We start from the raw sequence: 12,130 nt of genomic DNA, 5'->3' as shown, positions 1-12,130 counted from the left end.
TATAATACAGATAATATGCCATTTTATGACTTTGACCTGTGAACTATTTTCCACATAGTTTCATGAAGACAGACATTTGACATACCAAAAGCTTAGTTTTTTAATTCAACAACTTCTGAAGATTTTGAAGACAGTGTCCTGTTCTTTCAACTACTGTTTCAATACCATTTACATATTTAACATCAATTTTAGACAGTCCCTCCAAGACACTGCTTAAGCAATGGTAATGATGATCACCTGGTGTCAGGTCAGAGTTGGGTATTCTAAGACCTCTCACTTGAACAGTTCCAGAAGTTGTTGGGTTGTGAACAATTTCAGACTGTTGGAAAGGTAAAAAACCTGTTTCCCACCATAAAAATTTCCCTGTATTGTTTCATAAAACTCAATGACACTTTCAAATTATGACACCTGTTCAAATGCAAATAGGTAATTAGGTAAACTTAAGTGATGTCCTTATACATGACTAATAGAAGTGCTTAAAAAAGGTAAGGACTGAAGTAAGCCCTTTGTTAAAAAAAAAGTGTTATACCACTGCTAATCTCAACTACTGCATTTGAATGTATTATTCAGCAATATTAGGTCCATGTAGTAAGGACGATCTCTAAACATAGAAACATTTCTTCAGTATATTATTCATTTGTGGTCTATTTAACAATAGTCCCAGAAGCTAAGACTACATAGCATCAACTCTTCACTGTATTTTGGTTCATTTAGTTTCTTACATGAATAAATGTTGGACATTGTCAATTGTCTGACATGTATTTAATACAAGACATTTTGGTAGCAGGCTCTACTAATGTCTTCAGGTGACTGGGTGTAATACTGATAGATTTGTTAATGCTTATTTTTATTTTAACATTAGTGACATTCTGAATACTACACTAATGTGCCAACCACTAAAATACTTCAAATAATGGACAATGTCCACCATAATATTCATAATGTTTCTCAGTATAATAAATCAACTACTGACAAGCCTTTAGTGACTCAAGATTTGATTTCCTAGAGAAAGACAATATAATATAATACTAGATGCAGTTTTTTAAGTATAACTAAAAATCAGATAGTATTAATAAGGCTCTACAAGCTACTCAAATTAGATTAACAGACCACAAGATAAAACTTTTTTAGAATACAAGTTTACAACATATATGACTGGATCTCTAATGCATCTAATACAATTTTTTTTTATTGAGATGTTCAGCAAACTCTTTCATGTTCAAAGAGCTTCCATATAATTCATAAAATTTCAACTACTGTTGAACATACTGTAGATAAACAAGAATTATTAGTACTTGCTGTAGTGCATTGCACTTTAGGGTTCCAAAGAGGACCTTCCAGGTAACATGAATCATCAGTTATCACCAAAATATTTTACAGTCACTAAAATGTCATATTAAATTTTCCTCTTGGTGGGGAAGAGGATTAACGAAATGTGCTTTTTTTTTTAAATTATCATTGTACAAAAATTCAACACATGAAATGAGCTGAAATTATTTCCACTTTAAAACTGATAATAGTATTACTGATAAGAAGTTACAAATCATCAAGGTGGGCTCCAATGGCATGGTTTACATAATGAGTGTCACAAAAAGTGGTTATTACTGCCTGTAACATTGATGTTTGCCATTGAATCACGGGCAGACATATATATATACAGATTGCCAGAAAACTTCTTCCTAAATCATTACTAATTCATAATCATCTTGCTATTTGTCATTCAGTACTATATAACCACTACAGCTGACACAATGCACATAACTTCATCTGCTGTGCTCAGAGTCAGTTTATCTAGATCACAAGACAATATTCTAATGCAGTTTTATTTTGCAGACTATTTACTGAAGACCAAATCAGTCGCCTGGAACAACTATCAGTATATGATATAATACTGTCAGTAACTGAAATGAATTATGATGACATTCAAACCAACCCATTTGCAGCACCTTCTCTAGATAATGGCTGTGAGTAATGTTCCACACAATATTATTGCAAGTACAGTTTTATACATCCCAAAATTCTTCTTTATTCTGGAGGATATGGTGAAACACCACAGACAAAACAAAACTCATGTTTCTGGCTTCCTTTCTTTACTTAATACTTAACTCCACAATTTGTGTAGCAGTATGAGGATCTAGTATTAAAGTACACACATTAACATGTCCTTAGAGGCACCAATGACAAACTGATTTGAATATGCCTAGTTATATTAAAGGTAAATGTTCTGAAAAAATATAAACTGGATTGTGAATGAAACTGCTAAAGCTGTAGAAAAATTGGGAACTTCAGTTTGTTTGAAAGGGAAAATGTCTTTACACTACTCGTATGTCTTGCAGGAAAATTATGTACTTCAATTTTTTTTACATCAAACCAAATCTGTGTCTGGCTGACTGTAAAGACTTGAGAGGCCTAATTCAAAACATGATTTTCATCACATGTTTGAGATATGTAATTGGTGACTTGCTTTATTCTGATATATGTTGTAAGCAACAGTCTACACTTAAAATTAGGCACTGCATTGTTCATCAAATATAATTGAATCATAATATTGCTCCAAATATTTGAGAAGAGTTTCCAAAAATAGTTATTATATTCTTGACAGCTGATTCCATTCTCCAGAATTAATCCTGTTTTACCTAAAACTAAAACATGCCTACTGCAGTGAAAAGTTCTGCAGAAACATCTATCTGAGAACTGAGTTTCTTATGTCAGTAGCCATCTGCAATAAGACCACCAAAGACAAAATCAGCTAACTTTTCAAAAAATATTCAAGGGCTCTTATGTTTTATGACATAATAATTCATCCACAAGATAGATGTCCCACATGTGAAAATATGAGCTAAAGTACACCAGGTATCACATATTTCTTCATTTATTTTGCTCTGTGTTAATATTGTTTCTATTTTGGGTTTGCCTGTACTTGGCAATTATATTTAATACTGTACATGTATAAGTTTAGTTAATCTGTTTGTGTACTATTTTTCATTATTATTTCATTATTATTGTATGTATTATCAGTGTTTGCCTGTTATTGGATTCTTGCTGTTGGCAAACATGTAAATAAATTAATTGAATTGAATAATGAAAAACATAACTGAAACAATGATAAATAAATTAAAGCAGCAGAAATACATGTGAGAAACAAAGTAATTTTTTGTTGTCCCCTTGTTTTCATGGATAACTATATAAAACTGAATCTAAAAAAGGTGTATCTTATCAAATTTCTCAAACGGGGGGGAGGGGGGGGGAGGAGAAGAAGAAGACGACGACTCCATCATATGAAAAAGTAATAATATGTATATTTAAATTCTGTACATTTTTCTAAAGTAGCTTTCTGCTTCAGTATCATGTAACAACAAGCATTTACTAGTTCTATGTACCTAATACCTTTTGTTACACTGTATATTTTGTAAAAATTTTCCACATTTATCTACAGCCAAAAAACCAATATAGGGACACATGCCAAAAGTGTCAATGAAAGAAGAAAAATATTATTTTTATTTAAACTTACACATTTATTGGTTATATGTTCACAGACAATGACCTGAATGAGATGTGCCAAAAACAATTACATAATAGCACGTGTGTGGGACAAAATGATTTCACGGAATTTAACTGTTACCACCTTCCACAAATCAACATAAATAATGTGGAAGACTGTACTGAACCAGAAAGATATGATTACTTCTCCAACAGTGGAACGTCATTCATTCTCACATTTACTGGAGTTGGAGTACTCATTCTTGGTAAGAAATGGGAAAGCTAGAAATATTACGTATTTCTGTTTGCATGTAATGGCATACATGAAGTCTAACAATTTTTTGCTTTTCAAGTTAATATATTAAAACACTAGCTGACAAATGAACTCAATAGAAAATTTGTTTTGAAAATCTCATATCATATCAAAAGTTCATATTAACTGTCATTCATTACTCCAAAATAAAGTTATCAAATCCCTCCAAAAATTATGACTGTGTACCAAAATATATAACAAATTTGTCATTATGCTAAACAAATGTATGTGAAAGGGGAAAAAATGTCAACAGCAATGGCACACTTCTGACACAGTACTTAATCAATGACACGGATACTACATATTTTTGTGGATGTTATCAACCCTGTGATAACATTTTCTTCCAATTTTATGCTCAACAGTTATGTGCCACGAAATTAAACAATTCATCAACAGCACTGACATAATACTTTGTATAAAACAACTCAAGTTCTACATAGCTCAAGTCTGAAAGTTTGTGACGATGGTGCTTTGTTGACGCAAATTGTTTTCTGGGCATATCCATCTTCCATGATTAAATAAAATCAATAAAACCACGACGTTTCAAAGATGGGAGTCTATCTCCGTCTTCAGGTAAAACTTACTCTGTTGGGCCCAATCGATAGAGCTAACCCCTCTCTCTGGTGATACAGAGTAGTTTTACCTGAAGACAGAGATAGACTCCCATCTCTGAAATGTCGTGGTTTCATTGATTTTATTTAATCTTGGATGATGGACAATGTTCAGAAAACAATTTGCTTCAAGTTCTATATAACTGGACATTCCACGTAGTGTGCTGCATGACAACAAAAAATGCCACGTGGCTATTAGTCACAGAAACACTTTTATCAAAACTGCGGAAAACTTTGGCATCCACCACAATATCCCAGCATGAGTCACTCTGACTGGCCACTTTCCCAAGAAAATTATCCTATCCAGACCATTTTACTGAAAATAGGCACAAGATACCTTACATGCCATACAACATACAACAGAGAAAATTATTCTGCAGATGGAATTCACCACCTTCATGTGTACATATACAAGTTTTAAATTGAGTACATGGGATTACTCTGAAGAAATTATCATAAACAAATCATTTTCCTTTCTGTAACTTTGATTTTCTGCTACTTTCTCTACAATCACCATAAAAGGATAACTTATTAATATGCTAATTTAGCAAAGTTTCCTATAATATGAAGGATTAACCTTGCATTATATGCATCAAATGTACTGATGCAGAAGTGATACCCCAAGCTTGAGTTCAGGATTCTTGACTGGGCTATCCTAAGTGAGGCTTTTGGGTTTTGTCTGTCTCTCCAGTAAATGCTATGACAGTACCTTCAAATAGGCCCTAAATAACTCCTGCCAAATGTTCTCCTACTGATCAGTCATAAACATCTTCCTATCTTCTTAGTAAAAAGTAAAAGTCTTCTTAGACACAATCTATTTATCTGAAAGAGCATTCTTAAATAATCTATGAATCAATAATCAATCATAAATTTTATGGATTTGAATGAATGCTACCAGGTGATCAATATAAAGTTCTAACACTTCTCAGAGCCAGTTAGAGATTACTGAAAAGGAAAATAGATCATCATCACTGATTCATGCAGTTAGGCCATTAAGTTGGCCCATTTCAGTCTCAGAACTAACAGTGTATACTAGTCTTTTAAGAGAGGTCCAAGTCATCATCTTCCTACTGGGTGTCCTTTAAATTTGTTTTGGAAGTCTGTGTTCTTCCATTTTGTGGATGTGTTGAAGCCAATTAATTACTTTTACCATATATACACAAAGTTTCTATTCCAAGAAAACCATACTGAGCTCTTCTAACACTTCTTAATTTCTGTTGTAGTCAAAAATAACATATCCAGGTGTTTGTCATAAAAATGTCATCACCAAATATCAATCTATTTTCCTCTCATTACTTCAGAAACCAATTTTCACCACCACAAAGGAGTGATGGAAATGCTCTTAAATGGCCTGTACAGAGACTAAGAAATAACACAAGCCATATTTGACAAAATAAAAAAAAAAAATACAAGAAGTATTTTATACAAAATGAATATGACAGAGAATATACTTAGGCACATTTAATAAAACTTCACATTATCAATAACAGACCTCTATTTCAAATTTAACGTTTCCATTATACTAATTATAGTTTGAACAATTTTGTAAAAATACCAATCTACACATTTTTCAGGTTTTGTGGGTATACTTTCCATTCTTGCTAGGCAGAAGAAAAGGAAACATCAAGAAAAGATGTCGAGAATCGCTGGAAAAGTACGGGAATCATTCCACAAAGGAAAGAAATCTCTCATTCCATACTCAGGTAAACAGTCTATCCTCATAAAAGTTTGCACTAACTGAGCAAGTACTACATACTGTGCAAACAATCCTTCATAAGGTGGCAACTCTTGGTCTCATGAGCACTTATTTGGAGAAAGATGGTGATAGTTACACTTCTAAGTATCCTTCAGATACCTATACTACAGCAAAACTTAAAATAAAAAATAACTCATAGACGTATCTTGTCTACACAGACTGTAAACGTACACACATTAATGTGCCATAAACATTGCCATATGCCAGAAATACTGATTTCTTCCAGGAGCATGTGGAGGCTGGCCAACATTTATTGTAAAACTAATCACAATAATGATTTCCATTGGCTTTAGCAGAATGTTTGATTTATGGAATATTACACATACAATGTTCAGCAACTGTGTGTCAAAATGTATATAACAGAATAGAACAAAAAAGCTAAAATGCATATGGGTCCTAAGGAGCTTAGTTCTCCAGATATGAGATGTTTCTACAGCTTGCAATTCATTAGTTGGGAAGAAAGAGTAAGCATTAGCATAACTGTTACACAAACTCATTATTGTATGTACATTAGTCACAAATAATTATATAAATAATTAAAAATGGTTACCACTGTTTTCAAAGAAAATTTCAACATACAAGGGCATCTGAGACCGCCGTACTTCAGTATTGTAGTACTTCTAGTGTGATTGCTATTTCTGCTACTGCACACTGTATATGATTCCATGGATGCTCCCATGTGTTCAGACTTCACAATAAACATTAGTTCCGAGTGCACCCCACAAGCAGAAATTCAAAGGAATAAGGTCTGGAGAAAGACGAATAGAGGTGGCCACTATACTAGACCATTAAAGCGTCCCCAAGCTGTAAGTCGTACATCCTCCAAAACAGTGAGTAGTTCATTAACCAAAAAATTCAAATAACCCATGCCGAAGTATGAAATCATCTAAAATACCACACCACATATCTGTTGAAAACCAATGTTGAAAATATACCTGTCTTATTGCATTAAGGCCCTCTTCTGACCATATGTGGGAATTCTGGCAGTTTACAATTCCATACCTGTAAAGAATCCTTGAAGTAAAGCTTTGGATCATGTTTCTTTTGGTAAAAGTCATGGGCAAAATGCCAGATGCTTCAGTAGATCATATGATTGCAATTTATACATTCGCTGCATGTGGTATGGGCACAAATTGTTCATTTAAGGTCCTCCATAAACCATTCTTAAAACAATGACACAAACTGCAATCCTTCTCATACTATTGTGTAGGAACTGCTCAACACAGTTTACAATTTAATGTTCTCTCCAACTGATCCAGCAGTACTGCTGCTAACCAGTTATGTCTTCGTGGTAGATTCTCTTAAGTTTCTGTCTATCTTCAAACCAAATTCAGGTCTACCATTTCATAGGTTAGTAGTATCACCCATTACTAGAAATGCACTATGTACTGTATAAATCAAACAAAGGAGAAGTACAAAATTGAAATGTAGTCACAAGTAACTGGTAATAAGCATCAAACTGTGCTATGACTGAGTACTGTAAAACATTTTATAACTGGCTGCTAACATCACATCTGGTCTTCAAACTTGTCAAAATAAGTCTTCTGATTTGCTGTTGAAAAAACAGCCTGTTTTCTAACATGTCAAAATAAGAAGTCTTCTAATTAGTTAGTACTGCAATGGCTCTTAGGATGAGGCAACAAATATCTAAATAACAAAAGTCTCTAGGCGACACTTCATTAAAGCTTTTCTGTTCAGTTTTCAGCACAGAATAATGCTACATATTTTTTGGCACCCAATTACAGTACATCCAGTATGTGTATATGTAGGTAGGTGTGTGTGTACATAAATAGCATGTGAATATATTTCTATGCAGCATCAGAATGGGTGGACCGGAAGTCTCCATTGCGACCTGTGGTTGTGGTGCTGGATCCAGAAACCAAGAAAGTACATGTGCGAAACCAACTTGGTCATTTGCTACGAGCCATGGATCTCACACACAGCCAACTAATTGATGTTTACATAATCAATGATGGAGTACATCTAATGCTTCGTGTCAACAACTATTATGATCTGGTACAGTAAAATTTATGTGTGATATAATTGCAATTATCTGATTTTATTTCTTATATTTATTCTTCAAAACATTCTTTCATTGCATTATTTGCAAATGTGATAGTCTCATTGTTAAGAAAGAACAACTTCAGTTCTAGCTAATTTAAATCCAAAGTAATTAACATAGACTAACTCCCTGGTATTACAGAATCCAATCATGTCTTGCACATAAAGCCCACCAATAGACTGACCATACCCCAAGGCAGATGAATCTAATTCATATAATCTATCACAAGAGAATTAAAATGTAAATATATACATTACCCAACATACAACTAAATTCTATCCCTAAAATAGAAGCTTCTCATATCACTTTCCACTGATTTTATTGAAACATTCAGAACATATATGAAAACAACTATGTACATGAAGTTGACACTGAGGAAAATATAGAAATGCAATACTAATAAATAACCCATGCTATGTTACACAAAATAACACTTCATACTATAATTAGCATAAAAGTTCCTACCAACATAAGATGTGTTCTAGTAAGACAGTTTCTGTTTATCAAGGCCTTATATACTGTCGCAATAAAAGCTTTTATTTATTCTCTTTAAACCAGGTACTGAAATTTGAAAGTGAATACCTCTGTCAGAATTTCCTTCAAGGTTTTGAACAATTTATTCAGCAAGTAGGCATTAGAAGAGGACGCATAAACATGGCTCTACACCCAGCTCTCCGTCAGGCTGTTACACGCAAAGACAGGCAGAAGAGGCTTGAGATGTTCTTTAGAGTTGTGTTCTCTCAGGTAAGATTAAGAATTTAATGTTAGCTCTTAGCACAATACTCAAATGATGTTTATTAAAATCCTAAAGGTAACAAGTTTTAACAGAAGTCTTGAATACCGCAATAAACTTTTCCATTTCAAATCTTTGCAATTTGTGACACAGAACTGATATAATTGTTCTTTCATCTTCTTCTTTTCCTCCTCCTCAAGAGTTTATGGATTAGGCCTTATGGCCTGTTCCAATTCAGAAATTATGAATCTGTTTAGACACTTGGCAAGATTCCACAGACAGGTGATAAACCAAATGCAAGGCCTCTACTTGTTCCTACAACTTGAATTATTTGCCTTTTTAGGCATTTTGCATTCTACCATCATTATACATATCAGACATACTCAGAAATCATAATATGTGGTACAATTGTAGTTTATTAATTAGAGCTACCTTTCTTGTACCTGAAATGATCTATTTTGTAGGCACTCTATCACAAACATGCACATAACAAAGTCACTCACATTTGAACTTCATATGTTCACATGCTGTATCTCACAGAGCACTTGACTGATCTGAATGAAGTCTTGCATGGAAAACAAAAACTAAAAGTAAAATATAAAAAGGGTAAAGTTGTCTTTATGCATAAGCACTAGGGAAAGATGATGTATGGGGAAGTGGAAATATAGCTCCATGGCACTAGATACAGATGAATGCTCAGGAAAAGAACAGCACTTCAGTATTTATTCATCACAGCATAAATGATGCTGGAACAATAAATTCTAAGTGAAAGTATATAACAATTAATTTAACATTACTGAAAAATCTAGGCATTCAAGATTTCACATTCAGAAGACGAACTACTGAAACTGGATTCCGAAGCTGCCCGTGAAATAATCTACACCGAGCTCACTATGAATGAGTTTGCAGAAGCACTGAGCATGCCAGCTGAATCACAATTTGTTCGCAAGGTAAGTTCTTAATATAAGACTACACACACGAAAATATGTAACAATAAAATCTGTGCAAAATCAAGGGAACATTCATAATTCAGTGGGATCTTATTTAGTACTTTCTATTAATCCCTGTCAGATTTTCGGTATTATAAAACTCCTTGAAGGTTATAAAATGTCTGTTCCTACCTCTCTTCACACTTAACATTTTTTATACATGTTGACATAAAGCATGAAATAGAATCATTAGGTAAATTCAAGTACAAATAGAGCTGGTGTAATCTCAACAGAGGCTCTGAAGCAAGTTACTGAATAGGACAATTCCCAGAAGAGAGCATTGCATTGAAAGTCACATCATTAAAAACTTCACTGCCAGGCTACAATTATTCTAAAAAATAAGATGATCCACCACTGTATACTGTATGTCCATTATATGTAAACATAGTGTATAAGTGTGGTGTTAATGTACATAATTCAGTAAGCAGTTCCATACATGAAGAAGAAAATGCAATACTTGCTCCAATGAGATTTTGTTGTAATTGAAAAAATATATGAGTGTTACAGATGTACCCAGTCCCCATTAAGGTTCAGAACCTGAGCTTAATGATGTGTCTCAATATATTTTTAAACTTCACTATGAACTGTAACAAAGAAAATTCCAATTGACTGTTAAAATAATAAATTATTAATATGTTGCCATAAAAACAAATAATGCATCTAATATTGATGAAATTTTGTGCCACAGACTTACAGTGCTTTCTAGCATATACTTTTTTCTAGAATAAACAACTGAAGTACACTCCTATCCATGCATACAATCAATCACAAGCAAATGCTTTCAAAAACAAATTTTCACAAAAGACTGCAGGCCAAATTCAGTGACTGGTGGCCTATAATTTTGCATAAAATTGTCCTTATGCTTACATACCATGCCATGAAGACATTTTGGAGAGTGGTAGTAAAACTCCACCCAATTTTTACCCTTGGCATTAGATCAAGGTGAATGATAATCATTATGTGCAACACTTAACTTTGCCATAGTTTATAATTGACTTTTAAACATTAACAGACTACTGTACTGTACTGTACCTTTAACTACATATGTTTAAATTTCAGATGTTTTCACTAGTTGACAAGGACAAAAGTGGATTTATATCATTCAGGGAATTTGTAGACATGCTCATCATATTTGCAAAAGGTAAAAGTGTAAATACATACAGTCATTTATATTCTGTCATAAGTAATTAGTCTGCACAGATATACACTTAGAGTGATCCATATATCACAGTCAATATAGAGAAGATTGTGATGAAGAAAAACATTCAGATAACATTGATGCAAAATTGCAACATTTTCCAATGTGATAATGGCTGGTCACATTAATGACAATCTCAACCAGAAATGGACCAAAATATGTGAGTAACAATGTATTCCAGATAATGGTCATTATAGTTAACTGGTTAGTAAATTTAAAGTCAACTGCTTCAATAGTTATTAGTAATATTCAACACATAAGAACAAACCAAAACTTTTAACAAGAAGAATGAACAACTCCATCACTGGGATGGCATTACAAAGGCAAACCTACTTATAACATTCTGCTAGCCATCTATCTTGACTAATCATTACTGCAAAGCAGAAGCTTACACATGGCAATACTCACATAACAGAAGTGCCATATATCAAGTTCCATCAAAATTTGCCTAAGACTTAAAATTATACATGCAAACAACTCATTGAGGACTTCAGGTAAAATAGCCCTCAACAGAGAATAAAGTGAATTAAACATATGCACAGTAACACACATTTAGCATAAATGCCTGATGATAAATTTAACAGAAATATTTTGGAGAATTCAAAACAGACATGTAAGAGTTAATCAACCCCTTGAAATGAATTACAGTGAACAAAAATTAAGCACAGTAATACTTGAATAAGTGCTGCATAGAAAGTTTCATTAAAATCTGTCAAAGGGCACAAAATATAGATGCAGAAGTTAATTTAGGCAATTTATTAAATCTTAACATTTTAATTCTGAATGTCAAAGTAAGCTTTATGTATTCCATATTTACAGGCACTGCTGATGCCAAAGCTAAGCTAATGTTTGATATGTATGATATCAACGCTACAGGCCAACTGACTCTACAAGACTTCAAAAATATGATAACGTAAGTGTCTTCTTCTTCTTATTATTATTATTATTATGTCATTTGCACACCTGTGGGTCTCAAACTGTTTCTGTC

At 33.2% G+C, this 12,130-nt stretch overlaps 1 protein-coding gene across 1 annotated transcript in view; it reads left to right on the top strand.

Annotated features, from left to right (window-relative positions):
- LOC110836302 (dual oxidase 1) overlaps nucleotides 1-12,130 on the top strand; it is a 42,209-nt gene that overhangs the window by 12,934 nt on the left and 17,145 nt on the right. Inside the window, exons 13-20 of the mRNA XM_022077387.2 lie at nucleotides 1,834-1,964; nucleotides 3,537-3,746; nucleotides 5,979-6,107; nucleotides 7,977-8,176; nucleotides 8,781-8,966; nucleotides 9,765-9,905; nucleotides 11,004-11,085; nucleotides 11,962-12,055. Of these exons, the coding sequence (XP_021933079.1) occupies nucleotides 1,834-1,964; nucleotides 3,537-3,746; nucleotides 5,979-6,107; nucleotides 7,977-8,176; nucleotides 8,781-8,966; nucleotides 9,765-9,905; nucleotides 11,004-11,085; nucleotides 11,962-12,055 (1,173 nt within the window). The remainder of the gene's footprint in view (nucleotides 1-1,833; nucleotides 1,965-3,536; nucleotides 3,747-5,978; nucleotides 6,108-7,976; nucleotides 8,177-8,780; nucleotides 8,967-9,764; nucleotides 9,906-11,003; nucleotides 11,086-11,961; nucleotides 12,056-12,130) is intronic.

This window comes from Zootermopsis nevadensis, unplaced genomic scaffold, assembly GCF_977971745.1.
Source record: "Zootermopsis nevadensis isolate Lab colony 2312 unplaced genomic scaffold, Znev_1.0 Znev_ptg000061l, whole genome shotgun sequence".
Lineage (NCBI taxonomy): Eukaryota > Metazoa > Arthropoda > Insecta > Blattodea > Termopsidae > Zootermopsis > Zootermopsis nevadensis.
This window is presented reverse-complemented; position numbering and strand designations above follow the sequence as displayed.